The 24,297-nt window shown below is 43.8% G+C and overlaps 1 protein-coding gene and 1 long non-coding RNA gene across 4 annotated transcripts in view; one reads left to right on the top strand and one right to left on the bottom strand.

Annotated features, from left to right (window-relative positions):
* Positions 1-24,297, bottom strand: part of LOC123962409 (sodium channel protein type 4 subunit alpha B-like) — a 35,064-nt gene that overhangs the window by 5,495 nt on the left and 5,272 nt on the right. For 2 of the 3 annotated variants that reach the window (XM_046038512.1, XM_046038514.1), the window contains 22 exons: positions 17,161-17,250; positions 16,352-16,480; positions 16,013-16,098; positions 15,667-15,924; positions 15,272-15,335; positions 15,052-15,193; positions 14,754-14,954; positions 14,302-14,386; positions 12,572-12,810; positions 12,304-12,375; positions 12,125-12,214; positions 11,660-12,004; positions 9,827-10,025; positions 9,425-9,591; positions 7,657-7,747; positions 7,417-7,571; positions 3,749-3,922; positions 3,468-3,590; positions 2,002-2,286; positions 699-752; positions 446-574; positions 208-303 (listed from right to left, as the gene is read on the bottom strand). In XM_046038512.1, the coding sequence (XP_045894468.1) occupies positions 208-303; positions 446-574; positions 699-752; positions 2,002-2,286; positions 3,468-3,590; positions 3,749-3,922; positions 7,417-7,571; positions 7,657-7,747; positions 9,425-9,591; positions 9,827-10,025; positions 11,660-12,004; positions 12,125-12,214; positions 12,304-12,375; positions 12,572-12,810; positions 14,302-14,386; positions 14,754-14,954; positions 15,052-15,193; positions 15,272-15,335; positions 15,667-15,924; positions 16,013-16,098; positions 16,352-16,480; positions 17,161-17,250 (3,274 nt within the window). The remainder of the gene's footprint in view (positions 1-207; positions 304-445; positions 575-698; positions 753-2,001; positions 2,287-3,467; positions 3,591-3,748; positions 3,923-7,416; positions 7,572-7,656; positions 7,748-9,424; positions 9,592-9,826; positions 10,026-11,659; positions 12,005-12,124; positions 12,215-12,303; positions 12,376-12,571; positions 12,811-14,301; positions 14,387-14,753; positions 14,955-15,051; positions 15,194-15,271; positions 15,336-15,666; positions 15,925-16,012; positions 16,099-16,351; positions 16,481-17,160; positions 17,251-24,297) is intronic. The other variant, XM_046038513.1, reaches the window with a different exon arrangement.
* Positions 245-2,615, top strand: LOC123962411. The gene is made up of 4 exons (XR_006822931.1): positions 245-326; positions 461-532; positions 1,996-2,300; positions 2,444-2,615. It is a non-coding gene; the product is annotated as an uncharacterized LOC123962411 (long non-coding RNA).

The raw sequence follows: 24,297 nt of genomic DNA, 5'->3' as shown, positions 1-24,297 counted from the left end.
TACATTACTAACTGTGTCGTTGTTCATTTGTCCTGGTGTCCTCGCTTAGTAAAAAATGTTCTATATCAGGACATGAACTTTTGCCATATCGCACCGCCCTAGATTGATTTTCTTTGACTCGCTGGATGAATATGGTACCTGGTCTTACCTGAGCTCCCCACCTGTATTTACTCTGAGCACAGTGGGACAGGAAGTAAGTGAACCCACCTGAGGTCGGGGGACAGGATGCTGGGGTTTCTCCAAGAACAGTTTCTTCACAGTTTTCTGCTGTTCCTCGGTCATGAAAACAGGTTTCCTTCCAGAGTAAAGACACAAACAAAGTGAAAGTAAAGAAACAGTACAGATAAAAGTTGAACTAGCTGTCTATCTCTCTGTCTCTCTGCCCGTCTCTCTCTCTCTGTCTGTCTCTCTGCCTGTCTCTCTCTCAGTCAGTAAACAAACATATCTTGTGTCTCTGTAGGTTGTCAATGACGACTCTGATGAAGAGGTTGAAGGTGAAGAAGGTGGTGATGATGAAACAGATGTAGAACAGGTACATCTGCAGATTGGCCTCATATTCCGGCTGAATGTCCACCTGCACACACACACACAGTGTAGTTACAGCTCTCTGCCTGCAGGGGGCAGCTCCTTTATAAACAGGGACTCTGAGCAGCTGTTAGCTCGGTGGCAAAAGCTGAAGCCAACAGTCGGATACTGACTTCTCTGGCGTCCACAGCTGCGTTCATGATGTCAGTCCAGAGTGTGGACGTCGCCTGTTAGAAAAACAACACAGAAAGTTATTATTGATAAAGTTTGTTTCCAATGTTAACTCACCTGAACTGTTCTCCAGCCAAACTCTCACCTTTAAACTCTGGTGACGGTTTACAGATTTTCTCAGTCTCTTTTTAAATTTCTTCCTTAACAGATCGTACAAACAGCACTACACAGGGGTTTACCTGCAAAAGCCTGTAACCTTCTCAAAATCCTCAGTCCCAAAAGTGAATCTTTATGTATGCTTGGCTGTGTCCAAAATCACAACTCATTCAGTACTCCGTACCCCCTCTGTGGGGAGCTGTATGGAGAGCACTCTATAGTGAGCTCACACTCTATATTGAGCTCACACACTGTCGGACTCTACTGCTATCACTAAGTACATCATTGCCGTCAGACCATCAGCTGGTGGACTGTTGTTTTCTATCAGCGCAATGCATGATGGTATGTAGGGCTTGGTTAGTGACCATCGGTTGTACACTACTTTTCAAAATGCATTCTGGGATACACTGAGTGAACTATATAGGGTATAATAATTATCACTATACATTCGGACAGCACTAGAAAATGGCGAGGTCACTGTATAGTGAGTAATGGGTGATTTCGGACACAGCCCTTGTGTCATTGTTAACGAAAACGATGATTAGCCATGTGGTCAGTATAACTATGTACTTTCTGAAGTATTTTCTGATGTACACTTGCTAAGGTTTTGATGACAGTGATTGAAAATGCATGAGGCTGCACTTTATTGCATATTTCAATAGTACAAAGATTTACACTCACATCACAGCAAAAGTGTATTCAGTGAAGACGAATTTGAACCTGTGTGGCCTCACAGTAAATACCTGAGTCTCAGTAAATTATAATCATGTTATTCATTTATGGATTTTGTTCATTTCCTTTTCTGTCCTTTAGTTGGGGAGATGCTTCACGTCCCAGAATGCTTTGTGCTTACATTTCTTTACATTTTGGTCATTTAGAATTAGGACCATGAAGGGTCTGTTCCTGTTTGCTCTGTAACCATGGAAACAGATATTGAGAGTTGCTACTGAAGGAGACTCCCAGACGTGATCTTTACCAGACTTACTTTCTGAGCAGTGAACGCAGAGGAAAAACATTGTTTAACCGTGGAAACATGGCTCACTCAAGTGTTTTAGAGTCTAACCTTAAGTTTAGTCTCACCAAATCACTTCCTGATGCTTTTATTGTCTAGCTCACAGCAAATCACTTCCTGTGTGTGTTCAGACTGACCAGCACCAGCAGCGACAGGAAACCACTCGGCACGCTGTCGAAGTTGAACTTTGCGTTCTTCCAGCGGGCCTCGGTGTAGTTGTCATTGATCAGAGAGAAGCAGTCCGTCTTGTTGTCCACCACAGAAGGTGAGAAGGATTCCTCTGACGTCTCATTGACACAGTGATAAAACCGTCCAGCAAACAGATCCACTCCCATGATGCTGAAGATCAACCAGACCACCATAAACACCAGCAGCATGTTCCACGTGGAGCAGACGGTCCGGACCACGGCCTCCACTGCGAGCTGCACACAGACAGGTAAAGGGGGCGGTATAGTTTAGCATTGGCCAGTTACCGGTGTCAAGGTATCACGCGGTGTGAAAAAGTCAAGGTTTCAAAACCACTAAAATGTTCAGTTATACCGTTGCTGCACTATGAGCTGCTTTTTATTTGTTGTGCAGGAATCCTGCAGGTTGTGTGCAGCGTAGAGAGTAACATGACTCCTCCCCCTCAAGTCAGTGCAGCCGTCGAAAAAAGACAAAGTCTGCCGTAGGATATGCCGTTTATTGTTTATTATTTTGTTCATTCGCATGTTTACATTTACTTAGTATCTGTCTTGTCTCTTATCTTAGTTCTTAGTCCTGTGCCTTAGTTCATGTCTTAGTGTTTACTCCTGGTCTGTGTGCTTCTGTGTTTGTTGTTTTTTTTCACCTTGTCTGCTCTGTGTTCTGTTTGATCCTAGTTCGGTCTGTTTTCCCGGTTAAGTTTGGAGTCTATCTGTATGATTAGGTTTTAGTCTGTTCTGTGTACCAGCTCCTGTTTGTTTCTTCTCCTGTGTCAGTACCTTGTGTTCTGTTTCATCCTAGTCTCTGTCTGTTTCTCTGTTTGGTTGTTAGTTTCTGTCTGCTCCCCCTCTGATCACTGTGCCCTGTCTGTTCTCTCCTTGTGTTTTAGTCCTATGTCTCCATGTTTGTGTAGTCCTGTTTGGTTCTGTCTCTGTTCCCTGCCCTGGTATGCAGTTGTTCTCCGTTTTACTTTGGTAACCCTGTCCTTGTGTGTTCCCGTGTCATTTACTTCCTGTTTTATTTTGTAGTCTTCAGTTCTATATCCTTGTCTAGCTTTGTTTCCTGTCGTTTGATTACTTGATGCTGTTCACCTGTGCACTCCCTCCCTGCTCATTTGCCTGGGTATTTAAACCCTCAGTTCTCTTTACCTGTTCTCTGTTTCATGGTTTTAGTCCCTCATGTTTGGATTTCTCGGCCTGTGCTTTGGATTGCTTTTGGATATATCTCAGCTTTGGATTTTGCTTTTGCTTGCACATAAGCCTGTTTTGTTTTTGCATTAATAAATCTGTCTGAACTGCATCCTTCGCCTTTGGTCTGCGTTTGGGTCCACACCTCTTATACCTGCTACTGCACTCAGCGTTTCCCATGACACCCATGCCTAGTACAGGTACTATCTGTCTGTGTTTAGTGTTATTCTCACCCTCAGGCCCCGGAAGCGAGACAGGGCCCTCAGGGGCCCCAGAGCTCTCAGAGTCCTCAGAGACTGGATGGCTCCCACTTGAGAGAATCCCAAAATGTCAGCTGTCAGAGACACCAGAGACACCTGGAAGAAACAACATGTCGCAGGTAAGTTGGCATCACTGAAGGAACGAACACTGACAACTTTACAGAGAACATTGTGTCTCATTTTGGACACTTCTGTATGTAGTACACTGAGTACTACAGTGCAGTACATTAGCACTAATATTATCATGTACGTACATCTAAGATGAGAAAGTCGAGCCAACACCAGGCGTTGGTGAAGTATTTCTTGAGTCCGAAGGCGATCCACTTCAGAAACATTTCCAGCAGGAACAGGAAGGTGAACACCTGGTCTGCTGTCTCCACAACCGTCTTTAAGACCCGACGGTGCTGCAGGTGGATGTCCTCAAACATCTATTCACAGACACAATCGTGTTAGCACCTGGACAGGTGTGGCAGGACCAGGACATGCAGACGGATCAGTAAAGTCCTGATCAGTGGTGGAAAGTAACAAAGTAGTGTTTTTCGGAGTGGAGCAGCACTGAAAAACAAATGTATAACTGATAAAGCCGACTCGGCGCGGATCAACTTTGCCCAGCTGATGCAACGCCGGCATACGCAGTGATAGAAATCAGGTCACTCTCGCGCAGAGCTGGACGGCCCCGCCTCACTCTCATGTCAAAGGTGAAAGCGAGTGTTTACAACTATGACGAGGGGATGAAGATGGACTCTTATCCTTCTGGGAACGAGACAAAAACTCAATGCGAGTGAACTGGGTGAACATGTGTTTTCTTCTCTCAAACTCTGAGATCAGCAGATAACATGTAGCCTAATGTTAATGTGCAGCTGCAGTCTGTCCTGCTAACCAGCTCCTGTCTCTTTGTGTCTTGGCAGAGATGGGGACTCGAGTTAGAGACTCTGACTCGAGTGCGACTTAAATCGTGCACACGCAGTGACTTGAGACTCGTCCTCAAAAGACTTCAGACTCGACTCGAGGTGCGGGACTCGTGAACAATGTTTATTTTTTAGGAAACTTCTGATGAGCTTGCCATAATTCCTTCCTTCCGTTACCTATAACCTGCCTACGTAACACATAGTCTCAGCTGTGCGCGGCCGCACAAGAGAGGACAACAAACAGCTGCTGAGCCATTCATCATAAACTTTGGCTTTAAAACTTCATACAACAAGACCCAAACAAAGAAGTGCTGAACGCATGTTAGCTTGCTTCTTACTTCAGCTACGACCTACGAGAGGTTTACTCCGACTGTCGTTCGTTATGAAAAGATGAATGAGCGTTTGTATACTTGCCAAACTGGTAGTCAATTAACGTTATCATTTACGTCCCGCTGGCTGCCATCACATTAATTATTACCGTTGACTAGAAAAAGGTTACAGGTTTATTGTGGATCATTGTAACCTTACAGTTTCATTTAGTTATAACATTACACTGGTTTGAGAGTGGGGGATGTGTTGACTTAACAGTAGTTTAAGCTGTCATTGACTCCATTGAACATTACATGGTTGTGCTCGGTAAGTTAAAAACAGGTTACAGCTTTATTGACCATTTAACTTTACAGTTTTGTTTAGTTAACTTTACACTGGGTTTGAGAGTCAGCAGGGTTTGTTGACTTACAGTAGTTTATAAGCTTATAAGTCATTAATTGTAGACAAATTGAACATTAGGCTGCATGGTTGTGCTCTGTAAGTTAAACAGGTTACAGGTTTATTTTTTATGCAATGTCACAGTTTTATTCAGTTAACGGTACACTGGGTTTAAAAGTCCGGGGGAGTGTTTTGACTTACAGTATTTAATAAGCCGTCAATTGCATTGCACATTACATGGTTGTGCTCTGTAAATGGATACAACATTCGTAATCACGAGAGACTTGAGACTTGACTTGGACTCTAACTCAAAGACTTGACTTCTGACATCTCTGTGTATTGGTTGCTTGTCAGACTGTGACTGAACAATGTTGAGTGAAACATAACTATTACGTTTAATAAACGCAGACGGGCCATGGTGTTTATAAACTAGCTTGGAAAAGATGACCGCGTTGCGCATGGAAATGCGTTCATATGCATGCGAACGTAATTAAACTCCCACATTCCAGCAAGAAACATCTGTGGGACCATTCCAGACACAGCCTTGCTGTGTGGGAGTGTGAGCTTCACTTTATGAAAGGTCCTGAAGTTAACATGTGTGGATTTTCAATGCGATTGTGAATTGAGAAGTGTTTCAGTTGGTTTTGGTTTCCGCCTCCTTGTCTCATCTTAACATACCCAAACTCTAAAATAGGTTCTGTGTCTGTCAGACGGTCTGAAGGGGACACTACCACACCAGCAGAGCAATAACACAGACTTATCCTCCCCAGATATAGGAAATATCCACTTGTCCTCTAGTGACTCAGTTTTCCTTATTGTGATTTACTATAACTTATAATGCTCTATTCAAACCTGTCCTGAATTTAAAAAGATAGACTGCGTTTTGTATGATTAATAGAATTTGATGTCTAGTACTTTTACTTTTGATTACGTAAGTATTTTTAAAACCAGGTACTTGAGTATGTTTACACTGGATAACTTTTACTTGAGTAACATTTTTCATGTGGTATCTGTACTTTTACTTGAAATTGTATGAAATTGAGTACTTCTTCCACCACTGGTCCTGATACAGTTTGATACAATTTATTAGACAAAGCTTTGGTCTTGTAATTCTACGTTCTTTTTAAACTATCTAAACTATCAGCTCATAATGCACAATGTAGTAAAACTAAGTGGCATCATATTTACATGTTAAAGAATTAAATGACACATTTTCTGAGCCTCAAAGTTCTGTTGTTCTTTGCATTAGCATTTATATTAATAATCTACATCTTTCTATCTGAACATCACTATCAACCTTTATGCCGATGACACTCTGATTTATATACGTGCTGATTCCAACAGTGTGGCCAACTTAGTGACAACCTCTTTAGATCTGATCGTTTTTAGTCAGTTTTAAAAACATGTCACTTTAACATGTTATCCCTAATCCATAATCAAATCATGTTATAACTCATGTCATTATCAGACAGAATCACAATAAAAATCACTGGGTTAAAAATCAACCCAGCATGCGGACAATATACAGTAGCAGTGGTTCTCAAAAAGTGGGGTCTCTGGAACCCCCAGGGGTCCTTGAGGGGGTTCCAGGGAGTTCCCCCACCCCACACCTGCACAGTACATACTGTAAATGTCTGCACATGTATATTCGATGTACATATTTTGCATATCACTGCACAAACTGAAACATTGGACATGTTCTTTATGTTACTATTATATTTTTTTATATCTTGTCAGTTTTATACTTAATTTTTTACTACTTTTTAAAATCTATCAAAAGTCCTCATATGTGTGAATCTACTTAGCAATAGAATTGATACTCAAAAGCTAAATTCAACCACACCTCAAATTACCTGTCAAGCCTATCTACCCGTGCTACTCAGCCGGCACCGTTTGTCTCAGATTGCTCGACCCACCCTCCCTTTCCCTCATCTTCATCCGTTCGTCTTTCCCCTTATTCCCCCCATACCCTCTTCCCTCATCCCTTTATCCCTCATCCCTTTATCCCTTCCTATTCAACTCGTTGCACACCACTCTCATGTCTCGTCTAGGTAACATCTGGGGGCCAGTAACTTGCTCAGACGAAACCACTTCCAAGACGGAACCCCCACTCTGAGTCTCCTCTTTCCGGTCTTCATACATCCACCCTGACCAGCCTATCCGACAGCATCCTTCTTACACCACCACCTTTACAACCATTTCATCTGATCTCAAATTCAGAAGACAGATAACATGTGAAGGAACTGGTCCGCTCTGAGCAGCTGTTTAAATCTGTATTGAATGAATATAATCATGTTTGTGTTTACCAGAGCGCCACTGCTCAGCAGGATGATGAAGATGATTAAGATTTCAAAGTATTTCTGTTGTACGATTGAGAAACATGCTCTTCTGAAGTTAGACCAGATCCTTGCGCTGCCCTGGGACGTGTCTACATCCAGGAACGGACAGCAACGGTAACACTCTGAAACACACATGCAGACTTATCAGACTGTTACTGATCACTGATTGGCTTCTGATCGTCATCGGTTCTACAGAAAGACTCATACTGTCGCTGCAGCAGTCCTCAGGTGTGCTTCCTTTACGAGCTTCATCGTCTTCGTCCTGCTGGACTTCAGGATGTTTCTGCACGTCATCACACTGAACAAAAACAATCAACAGATTATACACAAAGTTTATCATCATTAACATTATTTTCGTTATAATCACCAACAGTCTGTGTTGTACATGTTCATGTTGACATTGCAACAAAACACAGTCGGACAGTAATGTTAATTATTGAGTCCTGACAGTCCTGTAAACTGCAATGCGATTGGTTACTCTGTATGAACACCTGTAGCAGTTTACAGGACTATCCTGACTCCAGGTGGTCACTCAGACCTGTTTGAGTTGAGGAGGCATTGTTTCAGGTTCTGAGAGGTGAAGCTGTCGACTGATCCGTGAACAGATTCAACAGTTTATAGTGGTCACATGTAGTTTCTGAACATGAACCCACAAAGCCCTCCCATAACTAGGCACCTTCCTCACTCACAGACCTGCTCCACCTCCACAACCCTCCCAGATAACCTCCTCCGACACAAACCTCCTCTCGCTACCACTCAGGACCAAGCAATGTACCTGGAGAGGGCTGAGCTTTAACCATCGCAGCCACCTCCCTCTGGAACTACCTACCCACACACATCCGTGTTTTTGAGTGTCCTGAAAAGCACTATAGAAATAAAATGTATTATTTATATTATATATAATTTGAGGTGTGTAGTGTGAGGAGTTATTTCCGACCTCATGTTTCTCAGAAACGATGTGAGCCTCACAGTTTGGGTCAACATGAAACTCTCCTTTTGAATCTTCACAACAAAAGATGAACAGCTGTGACAAAAAGTCAGAGTTACCAGAAGCCTGAGAACGTAAAAACTGACAGAGGGCCATCAACTACAACTCCCAGGGTGCATTTCACTACCAAACAGCCAATCACAGAGCTTCACTTTCTGTATAGCTGACGCTGATGGGAACAACATCAGTTGGTCATAAAGCAAAGTGTTGGACACATTTACATGTTGACCTGATGATGCCACTAGAAGAAAAGTTGTTACAGTTCACCCTGAGGGAAACATGAAGGTCTGAACCATATTTAACCACAACCACCCAACAGCTGCTGATGTTTCAGTTTGGACTAACGTGGAGGACAGACAGTTTTTAATCCACAGAGATAAACCACTGATGACTCTCAGGTGAGCATCAGTAATAACTCCCAGGTGTTTGACGTGGTCGTGGTTCTAAGGGACCAAGACTCAAAGTGGGTGCAGACCTGCTGCCTTTAATCCTGAACATATGAGTCTTTTCTCTGTGAAGCTGCAGGAAACTTCATGACATCCAGAGACTGATGTCATTCAGTCACTTGAACACTGAATCAAATTTATCAGGAAAGGAACATGTCAAAAAGGATGGAGATGTCTTGAGATACAAAACTCTGAGGCGGAGTTTGATTTCTGTAAAATGTGAATACTACATGTCGTTGTTTTACTGCCATTTTCCCTTTCGCTGTGGTTGGAAGACCTGCTAGGAGGGCACTGCAGTCCCTGAGAAGAGAAATTGGTGTATTGCGTGAGGTCTGATTTTTCTTATGTTGTGTAAAGCGAGAGACAGCAGCAACATGGTCTGAAAATGACAGCAAATTAATAAGGCTGGAAATAAAGTATTAGTCTTAGCATCTGTAGTATGGGTGCTAGTATGTAGGATAGTAGGTATGAATCCGTCCTATTTCAGACACAACAGTTCAGTATTAGTTGAAATACTGAAGTAGAATAAAATATGGTTTACTTGTTGCTTTTTCTGTTCTTCTTCATTTTCAGGCCTATTAAATTCGATCTCGGCTGTGGGGACCCTCTGGGATTCAATGTGGGCCTTGACCTCTGATACCGGCTGGTCTGAAGTCACCAGGTTCAAGTCCATGTACACCTTCCTGTTTTCTTCCATACTGTCAACTGCTACCGATAAATTATGCAACCAGAAAAAAAAAATCAGTAAATCACACAAAATACATTCAGTCATAAAATCTTTACGTTAAATTATTCAGTCTACACAAACTGAAACACCTGAACCCAAAAACATCCAAACTACAAAACATAAAAACATATAACAAAACAAATCGACTATAAACAGTGAGAGAAAAGTAAAGAGGTCATCAAATAAAGTCTGCTTTAGTCCTTGGTCTGGTCCTACCTCTGTGGTCTGGGTTGACATGGTCCTTCTTTCCCTGTAAAGTCCTGATACATCCCAGGATGCAAGTCTTGTTCCAGGCCACAGCCTTCTTTATCAGGCCTATGGCGATCTGCAGGTTGTTGTTTTCCTTTTCGTCTGGAGCCACAAGACTATCACTGATGACCGAGCTCAGCAACAAGGTCAGGAACAGAGTCAGGATCTAAAATAAAGTCAGGAACAGAGTCAGGATCTGAAACAAGGTCAGAAACAGAGTCAGGGTCTGAAATAAAGTCAGGAACAGAGTCAGGATCTGAAACAAGGTCAGAAACAGAGTCAGGGTCTGAAATAAGGTCAGGAACAGAGTCAGGGTCTGAAATAAAGTCAGGAACAGAGTCAGGATCTGAAACCAGACAAGGAACATTCAGGGCATGATACAAGACCAGGGAAACATTCAGGGCATGATACAAGACCAGGGAAACATTCAGGGCATGATACAAGACCAAGAAAACATTCAGGGCATGATACAAGACCAGCAACAAACCAGGAAGTAAATCAAGAACACACTGCAGACCTGCAACAAGGCCAGGAACCAATTCAGGACCTGAAACAGGACCAGGAAGTAATTCAAGGACAGATTTAGGACCTCCAGTCCGGTGACAGTGTGAATGAACCACAACATCTGTGAAATCATTTTGATTTGACAACATAAAGGGACGGAAAATGGCAAGATGGGCGACCACGTGACCTGACTTGAAGAGGAGTTGAGATTCCTGTTCTGTTAAAGATTACTGTGACAGTACGAGGCTGAAATGTAGCTATGCCCAAACTCTGAAACAGAGAGGAAATGTACCCACGGTACAGTAACCAATCAGCCTGCTCGATGCACAGGTCGGCACTACATGTACCCTATCCTTCCCAGACGACCTCACTGTCTCGGCACGGATCACGGACTGTCTCTTGGACATACCCGTAAAACTTCAATTAATAGCAGAGTCCCAAATAGCCACCTATCCCGTTTACCGGCCTGGTGTGGGAACATATTTTCACAAATAAACGCCTGCCTCAATTTGACGCTTGGTCTAGTTTTTATAGAAGTTCTTTGGATGTATAAAACATCTTAAACCCGCCGGGTCGCTGCTTTAGCTGTTTCTAATCTGCTTAGATCGTTAATACAAATATTAATGTTTAAACGTATGATCAATGTGTCAGTATGGACATGCTACAAATCGTTAGATCGGTTCCATTCTCCACAATTCAGTTGTTCAGTTAATTTAAGGGAAACAACAAGCCCCAAATACAGATTTATCGGTGTAACCTGCCTGGGGCAAGAGAGGAAAGGTAAAAAAAATGTGCTGACTGCCGTTACTAGTGATGTGCGGATCGATCCTAAAGTGAAACCCCTAGAAATGGTTCAGAATGCAGCAGTCCGTCTGGTTTTTGATCAGCCCAAAAGGACTCATGTCACTCCATTACTCAGTGTCCTCCACTGGCTCCCTGGGGCCTCCAGAATCAAATCCAAGTCCCTAATGCTGCATCCAGAGTAACTCCTGGGTCTGCACCATCTACCTAATAATCCAAGCCTACATTCCTTCTGGGCCACTGCGCTCCTCCAACGAACGCTGCCTGGCTCCCTTCACACAAAGCGACCTCAGTCCCTGTTCTCATCTGTGACACCACGATGGTGGAACAAGCTACCACACGCCATTAGAGCAGGGGCAGGACTGGCAACAAGAGTGAAAACAGATTCAAGACCAGGAACTGTTTGTAACTAGAGCGGAGATGCAGGACTCTGAATGATTAGTGATGTCCAGGAACCAGGTTCAGGTCATAAAGTGTGTACCTGCAGAGACTCACCAGCAGCTTTCCGATGACCAGGACCATTATGAAGAAGATCAGACACATTGTCTGTCCTGAGGCCTCCATGCAGTCCCACGTGGTCTCGATCCACTCTCCAAACAGGATCCTGACGATGATTAGGAAGGCATGGAAGAAATCGTTCATGTGCCAGCGAGGAAGCGCGATGTGACAGACGTTGTCTCTGTAGTCCTTGCGGAACAGCTGTATGCCAACGATGGTGAAGATGAAGACCATAATGAGCAAAACAAGAATCAGGTTCCTCAGGGCTTTCACAGAGGTCCAAATGAACTTTAACAACATGCGGAGGGACGGCCACCACCTGGCCAGCCTCAACACTCGCATCTGCACAGGAGACAGGTCGACAGACGGGTAGGAGACAGGTAGACAGACAGGTGACAGTTATATTTTTAGTATTTAATAACATTATTTGGTAATGTTTGTGGCGATGACGATGTCACTGACCAGTAGGAGAGTATTCAGCAAATAAGAAAACAGAAACAGCTCCTGCAGACTGACGGCAACCACGATGCTGTCAAAGACGTTCCAGCCCACCTGTAACCATGGCAGCAGAACAGACACACGTGTAAACAAGGGAACGACGTCATGGTCACTGTAACGTGGTAACAAACAGGAAGTCTAACCTGGAAATATCCGTACAGGCCCAGGGCCACAAGTTTGAGGATCATCTCAGCTAGGAAGATCACTGTGAAGACCTGAGAGAGGTCAGAGGTCAGAGGTCAGAGGTCAAGGTTCACCTGCTCAGCCTTTGCAGCTCTGTAACGTACCTGTCCACTACATTTACTGCCTGTTGTTTTGAAGCTGCTTCCTGTTTAAACTTCAGACTTTGACTCTGACCAGCTGTAAGTGTCAGCTAAACGAGTTATTATTATTATTTTCTTTGACACTGACCAGATGAGCGACAGTTAGCTGCCAGTAAAAGCCCTCCGTCATTGGATAATGTTCCGCGGCCATGAAGACAGTGTTGAGGACGAGGCAGACGACGATCCCGAGGTCGAAGAACGGGTTTGTGATGAAGGTGTAGAGCCGCTGTTTGAGCCACCGCCAATAACCACAACAGTTCCACTTCAGGAGGAGGTCGGCGAAGACAAACCAGCACAGAGGACACGTCCTCTGGTCCTCCTCAGACTCTGAAACACAGCAGCATAGTGAGACCAGCAGAGACAGAGACAGGTATCTAGATATGAGCCAGAAGATTTGACATCTTTCCTTTTTCATATCAAACCATAAATAAACACAATCACATGATCAACCAGAACATCAACAGACAGCAGGAGTAATATCACTGAGATTAGAAACACAAGAAGATGATTATCTGACGGGGTCAGGTCTGTCTGTCTCTCTGTCCCCTTAACCCAGTCGAAGCAAGCAAGTCCAGGTTCTGCTCGAGGTTTCTGCCTCTGTGGCCAAGTGCTGGTCCTGGTGGGATCTGTTGTGTCTCCGTAAATACTACCACAGAGTCCGGTCTAGACCTGCTCTGTATGACAAGTGAGCTGCTGCTGTCTGAATAAAATAAGGTGAATTAGAAGGTTCAGAATTGGTTTTAAAGGGATAGCGGTTGTATTTTAAAGTGGGGCTGTATGAAGAACTTATACACAGTCAGTGTATTACTTGCAGTAGATGGAGGACAGCGTGTCCCCAGTTTGTAGAAGCAGGTCTGATCTGATGTTGGGCCTACTTTCAGGTGCTGACCCTGTCAACAGCAGGAGCTTCAGCTTCAGGGTACTTTGTACTCGTAGGGAATATATCCTCCTCACAAATACAGCCAATCCACAGTACACAGTTGAGAGTATACTCAAGATTCCAATCATCAACAAATCAATATTGCTTCTACTTCATCTGTGCAACTTGTTCCTGCTGGAGAATTTGGCAAATAAAATATTTATTCTATAATAATATTTATTAAAGGAGAAGAGAACAATGAAGTTCTGATACAATCATCAGCTGGTCCTAGAGCAGCTTCGAGCGTCTGGCCCAGAGCAGAGCGATGCATAATCAGTAGACAGTCCATGTTCAAATATAAGACAGTAATAATAGAAGTCCATAAATAAAAAAGGTTCAAAGTAAAGAGAAACTATTTTCTGTCATCACAGAACAAAGCTCTTTTCATCTTTGTTCTGCACTTTGCGAATATAAACATTCAGCTGAAATTCAGCGTGCAGGAGGGGAGTCGTCCTTTAACATGGACTCAGCAAGCAGCCCACTGGACCATTTACTGTTTGGTTCAGAGAGCTTCTGGTTTCAGGGACTGGTTCTACGTAGCTTAGCTTCTGGTACAACTCTCTGCTTCTCCAAGCTGGGGACACGCTGACCTCCATCTACTGCAAGTAATACACCAACTGTGTATAAGTACCTCATCCAGCCCCACTACACAAACCTCTTTAAGGTTCAGTTTAGAATCAAGTTTCAGTTCAGGGTTAACCAATGAGAGGCAGAGTAGGAGGCAGGACTGGACTTAAAATACCATCCGCACACACACACACACGTTCGTCTTTCCATACTTGAGAGGACCCTCAGTGGTGTTATGCTTTCCCTGACCCCCTAGCCAGCTGGAGTACTGGCCAATCTGAAGCAGAGCTGTCCAAAGTCTGATGGGAAACAGATAACGTGTGCGTATGTACCTTCCACGGCAGTAGATCTTCGCTCCTGGCTCTGCCTGCTTTCACCCTCTTGTTCCTCTGAGAGCGCCGCCCTGCTGGCTGCCTGCTGTAATAACACATTTGAAAAGCTTTATTTGAATCCTGCTGCATTAAAGGTCCAGTGTGTAATATTTCTGAGGGTCTACTGACAGAAATGCAAGAAAATATCATAACTATGTTTTCAGTGCTGTGTAACGATCTTCCATAATGAATTGTTTTTACCTTAGAATGAGACATTTCTATCTACACACACCGCGGGGCCTCTTACAGGGACATCATCATGTTTCACCGCCATGTTTCTATGGTAGCCCAAACGGACAAACTGCTCTACAGAGCGCATTTCAGCATTTCGCTGAATACATATGAAGAAAAATGCTGCTGTCAAAGACAAACTGCTTCCTATTACACTTACGAAAATTAATAACCTCTCTCACCTCCTCTTCTTCTCTCCTCTTCAGCACCTTCAGGATCTGACTGAACTCTTTTTCTTTCTGTTTTGCCTCGGCGACGTCAGCCTCCTCCTGCTCGCCTGACGCCATGGCAACCACCGCCAGGACCAGGCTGAGGAGGCAGAGACAGACGGGGAAGACGAGCACGAAGAAAATCAGGCAGCGTTTACCTGCAGCTTGTAGCGTCTGCAGACAGACAGACAGACAGGTGAGGGGAGACAGGTACAGAGCTACAGTCAGAGAAACAGTTCAAGAGGTCAGTGGACCGGAACCGGTCTGTTACCATCTGCACCAGGTTCTCCCGGAAGTCCTGGGTCATCAGTCTGAACACGGACAGCAGAGACCAACCAAATGAGTCGTAGCTGGTGAAGCCGTAGTTTGGGTTTCTCCCCCCCTTCACACAGAGGTGACCCTCTGGACAGACCCTGAACACATCATCATCTTCATCATCATCATCTTTATCAGTTTCATCATCATGTCTGGATGCAGTGATGTTAACTTACTCAGCATCAGAGCCGTTTCCACACAGCAGAGCATCAACCTGACCCGGCAGGAAGTAGGTGCTATCTATCAGGGAGACACAGGGAGACACAGAGAGAGACAGAGAGACACAGACAGAGAGAGACAGTGAGACAGAGATAAAGAGACAGACAGAGAGAGATAGAAAGACACAGTGAGACAGAGAGAGACACAGACAGAGAGAGACACAGAGACAGACAGAGAGAGAGAGAGAGAGAGAGAGACAGTGAGACAGAGAGACGCAAAGAGACACAGAGAGACAGAGAGAGAGACAGAGAGACACAGCAATACAGAGAGACAGACAGAGACATATGAGATGCTTCTCTGAAGCAGCTGCTTCCTGCTCTGATTTGTTTTGTTATTTTAATCATCATCATACTTTGATTGTTTATGTATTCGTTGAAATCGAAATCACTGCTTCCTGTTTTGTTGTCGTAGTAACCATAGGTGACGTCCTCGTAGGACGTCTGGTTGCTATGCAGCGGTATCATGACACATCTGTGCTTCAGGCTTCCCATGAACAGATGCAACGCCGTCAGGGCTATGACGCTGAGGCACAACGCCGCAAGCACTGTGACGCCGGCGAGCCTCTTCACTGACTGGACGAGAGCTCGGACAGTCGTCTTCAGTCCAGAGACTGCAGAAGGACAGAGCGTCATCATTATTTATGATCTATCTCATCATTACAGATTTCTCTCATCATTATTATCTCCACGCACACCCACCTGGGATGACCGCCAGGAGCTTCAGGGTTCGAGGAACCATCCACAGCACAGATAACTTCCCCAGATTCACAAACATTATCAGATACCTGAAACACAGAACACATCACCGTCAGTCGAACAAACTGAGGCCACACATGAAAAACCTCATCAGAGAGACGATTAATAAATACAATTTTAATTTTCATTAATTCCAGATTAACCAAAGCATCAGTCTGATGCTCTGATATCTGCAGATGTATCAACCGCCTTCCTCCTCTGTCGGGTTTGTTTTGTGTCTCTTTGGGCCGAAAATCCCTCTGTGAAGCATAAGTGTGAATCAGAAGTGTTACTGATTATTACGCCGTGGTGACGACCATGACGTCCAGCCAGTTCCAGGGGTCCCTGAGAAAGGTGAACTTTCCGACACAGAAGCCTCTGGACGCCACCTTCACGATGGTTTCAAACGTGTAGACAGCTATGAACACGTACCTGTTCAAGACACAACACACAGAGATTAAAGTGTAAAGTTAAAAAAAACACATCAGTCTCAGAGGTACACAGAACTTTGTTTTCTGCACTGATCTACTGTCAAATATATATATATACATATAAGTATATATATACAGTTTCATTTTGGAAATCCAACCGGCCGCTGCATATTTAGTCTTGCTAACTTAACCACAGAGCCCTAAACGTAAAAAAAACAAAAACAGAATTGGGATGAGAAGGAATTGTTCCACCACGTTTACTGGCCCTTCTCAGCTGATGGTAAGTAGAAATACAAAGTTGGCGATGAAACATGCTGATCTCACTTTACATTTATATGACGCCACAATGTTTCCCCAAGCACCACCATCAGGACAAACTTTACATGTTCAGCTCCACTGCAAATTGTAGCCTCCGTTCACCGGACTCATTTCAAATGCTGTTTGAAAGAGTGTTTTATTTCTTGAGGACAGAGATTCAAGTCAGAGCTCAAACTTTGCAGAGGTGAAAATGTGTGAACTTCAGTGACCTTCATCTGCTTTAGCTCTGAGACGACGTCTGACACTGAGGACAGACGGACTCTTTGTCTCTGAACCCAGTTACAGTTTTATGTTATTTCCAGACGAGAGCCAGTGATCAACTCTGCTGCTTCTTCTTCTGTGGTGGTTTGTGTGTTAACTCACTCCACAATCCCGCTCCATGCTGGAGGATCACTCATCGTCATGAACACGCAGTTGGTCAGAAGCGTCATCATGATGAACAAACTGAAGAAAGTTTGGGTGTTAAGGAAAACCAACAGTGTGTCCCAAATCCAGAGGACAAAACAATATGACCCCAGACAAACACTGAACTTTTCAATTCAATTTTATTTATATAGCGCCAAATCACAACAACAGTTATCTCACAGCGCTTTTCATAAAAGAGCAGGTCTAGACCGTACTCTGTGATGTTATTTACAGAAGCCCAACAATTCCCACCAAGAGCAGCACTAGGAGACAGAGGCAAGGAAAAACTTCCTTTAAGAGGCAGAAACCTCGAGCAGAACCATGGCTCAGGGTGGGCAGCCATCTGCCTTGACCGGTTGGGGTGAAGGAGAGAGAGGGAGAGAGAGAGAGGGATGGAAGGAGAGAGAAGGGAGGGAGGCAGCCTACACAATATACACACAGAGGTACAGACAGTAAAGGTGATGTTGCTATAGACTAAATGAAAAATGGTACAGATATTTATAGTAGTGTTAATGATAATAATCATAATGTTAATGATTATAATAACAATAATAACAAGAGGACTAGTAACAATAGTTGTTGCAGCAGAGGGTGTCGAGCAGGAACACGGGGGCAGCAGGTGACCCGCAACCACAGATCCAGACTCCACAGCTCCAGAGCCAGAAAACCTGCAGGAAGTGATAGGAGGAGAGAGGAGAGGGACGAGAAAGCACAAGACTACCAGAAAGGGGAGAAGTTGTGTTAGTAACATGCAATAATGGGATGAGGTTGCATACACAGGGAGAGAAAGTAGAGGAGAGAGGAGCTCAGTGCATCATGGGAAGTCCCCTGGCAGTATAGGCCTATAGCAGCATAACTAAGAGATGGTTCAGGACTCACCTGAGCCAGCCCTAACTATAAGCTTTATCAAAGAGGAAAGTCTTGAGCCTCCTCTTAAATGTGGAGATGGTGTCTGCCTCCTGAACCCAAACTGGAACCTGGTTCCACAGGAGAGGAGCTTGATAGCTGAACGCTCTGGCTCCCAGTCTACTTTTGGAGACTCTAGGAACCACAGGTGCATTCTGGGAGCGCAGTGCTCTGGTGGGGTAGTAAGGTACTATGAGCTCTTTAAGATAAGATGGTGCCTGACCATTAAGAGCTTTGTAGGTAAGAAGAATGATTTTAAATTCTATTCTGGATTTTACTGGAAGCCAATGCAAAGAAGCTAAAACAGGAGAAATGTAATCTCTTTTCCTGGTTCCTGTCAGAACACGTGCTGCAGCATTCTGGATCAGCTGAAGAGTCTTAATGGACTTTTTCGAGCAGCCTGATAATAATGAATTGCAGTAATCCAGCCTAGAAGTAACAAATGCATGGACTAGTTTTTCTGCATCATTTTTAGACAGGATGTTCCTGATTTTTGCAATATTACGTAGGTGAAAAAAGGCGGTCCTTGAAATTTGCTTAATGTGAGACTTAAACGACATGTCCTGATCAAAGATAACTCCAAGATTCCTCACAGTGGTGCTGGAGGCCAGGGCGATGCCATCAAGGGAAACTATATCTTTAGATAATGCATCACGGAGGTGCTTGGGCCCCAGAACAATAACTTCAGTTTTATCTGAGTTTAACATTAGAAAATTACAGGTCATCCAGGTTTTAACATCCTGAAGGCACATTTGAAGTTTAGCTAACTGATGAGTTTCATCTGGTGTGATCGATAAATATAACTGAGTATCATCTGCATAACAACGAAAGTTTATGGAATATTTCCTGATAATATTGCCTAAAGGAAGTATGTATAAAGTGAACAGGATTGGACCGAGGACAGATCCTTGAGGAACTCCTTGACTAACTTTGGCGTGCATGGAGGACTCATCGTTAACATGTACAAACTGAAATCGATCTGATAAATAGGACTTAAACCAGCTTAGAGCGGTTCCTTTAATGCCAATGAAATGTTCCAGTCTCTGTAATAGGATCTGATGGTCAATGGTATCAAATGCAGCACTAAGATCTAATAAAACCAGTACAGAGACAAGTCCTTTGTCTGATGCAATAAGGAGGTCGTTAGTAATTTTCACCAGAGCTGTCTCTGTGCTATGATGAGCTCTAAATCCAGACTTAAAATCCTCAAATAAACTATTGCTCTGTAGAAAGTCACACAGCTGTTTAGCAACTGCTTTCTCCAGGATCTTAGAGAGAAATGGAAGGTTAGATATAGGTCTATAGTTGGCTAAAACATCCGTTTGGGCTTTTTCAGAAGAGGTTTAATTACAGCTACTTTAAAGTACTGTGGTACATAGCCTGTTGATAGAGATAGATTGATCATATCTAGTATAGAAGTGCTGACTAAGGGTAAAACTTCTTTAAGCAGCCTAGTCGGGATGGGTTCTAAGAGGCAGGTTGATGGTTTAGATGAAGAAATTATTGAAGTTAGTTGGTAAAGATTGAGGGAAGCAAAACAGTCTAAACATTTATCTGGTTCTACAGCTGTTTCTAAGGTTCCTGAGTTTAGAGATAAGTCGGTGCCAGTTGAGGGCAGGTCTTGGTAAATTTTGTTTCTAATAGTTATAATTTTATCATTAAAGAAGCTCATGAAGTCGTAACTACTGAGAGCTGTGACATAGCCTGGCTACAGTGCTGAAAAGAAACCTGGTGTTGTTCCTATTTTCCTCTATTAATGACTAGTAGTACGCTGCTCTGGCATTACGGAGGACCTTCCTATAAGTTTTAGGACTACCTTGCCAAATTAAACAAGAATTTTCCACTTTGGTGGAACACCAATTCCTCTCAAGTTTCCACGATATTTGCTTTAATTTGCGAGTTTCAGTATTATACCATGGAGCTAACCGTCTTTGTTTTAGTATTTTCTTTTTTAGAGGGGCAACAGAGTCGAGTGTCATTCGCAGCGAGCCTGCAGCACTATCAACAAGATGATTAATTTGGGAGGGACTGAAATTAGCATAGGAGTCCTCCGTTACTTTGTGATCTGATAATGAATTTAGAGCTGATGGAATCGCATCCTTAAATTTAGCTATAGCACTATCAGACAGACATCTTGTATAGAAATTTTTTCCCAATGGCGAGTAGTTCAGCAATACAAACTCAAAAGTTATCAAACAGTGGTCGGACAAAGAGGGATTCTGTGGGAACACCACTAAATGTTCAATTTCAATACCATACACCAAAACAAGGTCGAGGGTGTGGTTAAAACAGTGAGTCGGTTCATGAACACTCTGAGAGAAGCCAATGGAATCTAACAGAGAGATAAACGCAGCACTGAAGCTGTCACACATGAATATTAAAATCCTCTACAATAATAACTTTGTCCGTTTTAAGGACTAAAGTTGACAAAAACTCTGCAAATTCAGATAAGAATTCAGAGTACGAACCAGGTGCTTGGTACACTATAACAAAAAGAATTGGTTGCAGTGATTTCCAACTTGGGTGCGAAAGACTAAGAACAAGGCTTTCAAATGAGTTATAATTTAGTTTAGGTTTAGAGCTGATTAGTAGTCAAAGATAGCTGCAACTCCACCTCCTCGGCCTGTGCCTCGAGGAATGTGAGTATTAATATGACTGGGAGGGGTGGATTCATTTAGGCTAACATATTCTCCATCACCCAGCCAGGTTTCAGTAAGACAAAATAAATCAATATCATAATCTGATATTAGTTCATTTATAGTACACCTTTAGAAGAGAGAGATCTGATGTTTAAGAGTCCACATTTAACTCTCCTATTAGTTTGCACTATTGCTCTTGTGGTTTTAATTTTTATGAGGTTTTTATGCACAGCTCCTCTTCTGTTTACCTTTATTTAAATAATTTCGATGGTCGGGGGACAGACACCGTCACTATAGGATTTTCACTAAGTAACTCCTGAAATGGAGGAGCAGAGAAGTGTGTTAGACTGCGACTCTGCGTAGGGTTTTTGGTGGGTAACTGCTGAAAAAGAAGGGCAGAGAAGTGTGTCAGACTGCGACTCTGCCTCCTGGTCTCAACTCTGGGTTGTCGTGGATTTGGTCCACTAATAAACTTGGCCAGATTTCTAGAAATGAGAGCTGCTCCTTCCCAAGTGGGATGGATGCCGTATCTCCGAATCAGACCAGGTCTTCCCAGAAAGTCTGCCAACGATCTACAAAGCCCACATCGTTTGCTGGACACCACCTCGACAACCAGCGGCGGAATGACGACATGCGGCTATACATGTCATCACTGGTCAGATTTGGCAGGGGTCTGATGCGGTCAGAACAACCTGAAGCTTAATACGCTCAAAACTGTGGAGATGATCGTGGACTTCAGGAGGAGCCCCCCCACTCTTCTCCCATCACCCCACTCAACAGCCCTTTGTCTGATGTGGAATCCTTCAGGTTTCTGTGATCCACTATATCCCAGGACCTAAAGTGGGAGCCCAACACTGACACCATCATCAAGAAGGCCCAGCAGAGGATGGACTTCCTGCGTCAGCTCAGGAAGCTCAATCTGCCTAAGGAGCTCCTGATCTAGTTCTACACAGCCATCATCCAGTCTGTTCTCTGCACCTCCATCACTGTCTGGTTTGGATCTGCCACCAAAAAGGACAGGAGCAGACTACAACAGACAGTCAGGACTGCAGAAAAAATTATCGGTGCCAACCTGCCCTCCATTCAGGACTTATACGTTTCCAGAGTCAGGAAACATCACTGCAGATCCATCTCACCCCGGACACAACCTGTTCCAGCTCCTCCCCTCTGGTAGGCGCTACAGAGAACTGTACTTGTGCAATAACCCAGTAACTCTGTCTCTAATCAGCCACCTATTTACTGGCTAACACTTATTTATTCATCATTCTCTATTTCAGTGCTGTTCATACTGATATTGTCATATTGTAGATACTGTATACCTATCCACCTACCTCAAGTCATAACTCCTGCACAAAATACTTATGCTTATGGGGCGGCTGCGGCTCAGGAGGTAGAGCGGGTTGGCCATTAATCGGAAGGTTGGCGGTTCCCTGACTCCCCCTGGTTGCGTATCGAAGTGTCTTTGGGCAAGATACTGAACCCCGAATTGCCCCTGGTGGCTGTTCCGCCAGTGTATGAATGTGTGTGAATGTTAGTTTCCGTTTGAGCACTTAGGCTCAGTGTATGAATGTGTGTGACTGGTGAATGCAGATGTAGTGTAAAAAAGCACTTTTGAGTGGTCCAAAAGACTAGAAAGGCGCTATACAAATACGGAGCATTTACATTTTAAATTTATTTATTCCAGCATCCTTTGCACTATGCTTCATCACACTGTGTTCATGTCTGCATGTATATGTACCTGTATATCACTCCGACATGTAAATACTCCTGCATCCTGCACTCTGCTCACTGCACTATTTGTCGATATGTCTATATTGTTTTTGTTCATAGTGTGTATATTTCTGTTGTCTAAACTGAAGACTGTGTCTGATTTTATTTTATTTTTATTATTGTGATTTTGTATTTTTGTATGAGTAAGCACATCGTGAGCAATGTACAATCCTGAGTCCAATTCCTCGTACGTGTACACATACCTGGCAATAAAGCTGATTCTGATTCTGATATGAGTGTATTAGTATTTATTATAACGTAAAAATATATAGTATAATGTTCATTTAATAGTAAACTGTTAGTAAAATATGCTGCAGCAGGACTGGTATCTGCTCCCTTGAGAAAGGAGGAACAGGAGGAGCACTACCAGAGCCCAACAAACTAACCACCAGCAGGCTTTTGGTGTGCATGTTTCTGACCAAATGGTCAGAAATGGACTCCATGAGGATGACATGAGGGCCTCTAGAGGGATCTGTGCTCACAGCCCAGCACCGTGCAGGAGTGGCAGGTCCCCCACTGGTGCCCCGATCTCTTCACAGATGAGAGCAGGTTCACACTGAGCGCATGTGACAGATGTGAAAGAGTCTGGAGACGCCGCTGTGACTGTTAATACTGCCTGCAACATAATCCAGCTTGACTGGGTTGGTGGTGGGTCAGGAGAGCCTGGGGAGGACCTCCATGTGTTAGCCAATGGTACCCTGATTGCTGTTAGGTACCTTATTGTTGAGCAGCAATTCACCAAAACAAATTCCTGTAGGTTAGCCAACATGGATCCACAGCTGATTCTGGTATGCGTGGTTCAGACATGCGCACGCTCTGCCATTAACTTTGTTTTAAAGACCAACTTGTGCACGGGAAGTGGTGCGCGCCTCTCTCAGCTGCGTATGCAACCGTTATAAATAAGACACCAGGTACAGGTGAGTTTACCTGGAACCCTCCCAGCGTGATGGTCAGAGAGATGTCAAGCGGTCGGTTGACGACTCCAGCTACAGATTTGATGAGCGACATAAAGAGCAGCGGAAACCAGACAATACAGATGAGCAGCAGAACGATCAGACCGCCCATCCCATACTTCACCACGCGCTTCTTCTTCTGGCCGCGAGGCTGAGGGTACCTCTGTGGACAACACATACATACATACAAATGCATGAATATACTGCATATACACATATTCAAACATATACAAGTACACAAAAATACATGAATATATACACCTGCTTCTTCTGACCATGTACAAATACATAAATATATATGTACATGTATAGAGACACATACCTTCTCAGACTCCCTCCAGCACTTTAAGACGAAGCAGTGGGCATAAACGTCCTCCACGCAGATCCAGGAGGACAGAGACAGAGTGGTGTCTGTCCAGACCCAGTCCATCACCGCCCTCAGCTCCGTCAGGAAGGGAACCAGACGGAAACTACAGGCAGGCAGACAGACAGAGATTACATTCATGTCTGTGAGCATTATTATAGATATTTTCTATAGAATCTGATCTCCTCTGGTCGGGGATTTTTCTCCTTTTCGTGGAGCTAGGCTTAGACTTCCCCCTGCTTCCAGTGTTTGTGCTAAGCTAGGCTTAGACTTCCCCCTGCTTCCAGTGTTTGTGCTAAGCTAGGCTTAGACTTCCCCCTGCTTCAAGTGTTTGTGCTAAGCTAGGCTTAGACTTCCCCCTGCTTCCAGTGTTTGTGCTAAGCTAGGCTTAGACTTCCCCCTGCTTCCAGTGTTTGTGCTAAGCTAGGCTTAGACTTCCCCCTGCTTCCAGTGTTTGTGCTAA

Source organism: Micropterus dolomieu, linkage group LG22 (assembly GCF_021292245.1).
Source record: "Micropterus dolomieu isolate WLL.071019.BEF.003 ecotype Adirondacks linkage group LG22, ASM2129224v1, whole genome shotgun sequence".
In the NCBI taxonomy this organism is placed as follows: Eukaryota; Metazoa; Chordata; class Actinopteri; order Centrarchiformes; family Centrarchidae; genus Micropterus; species Micropterus dolomieu.
Note: the sequence above shows the minus strand (reverse complement) of the source record. Positions and strands in the feature narration are given on the sequence as shown.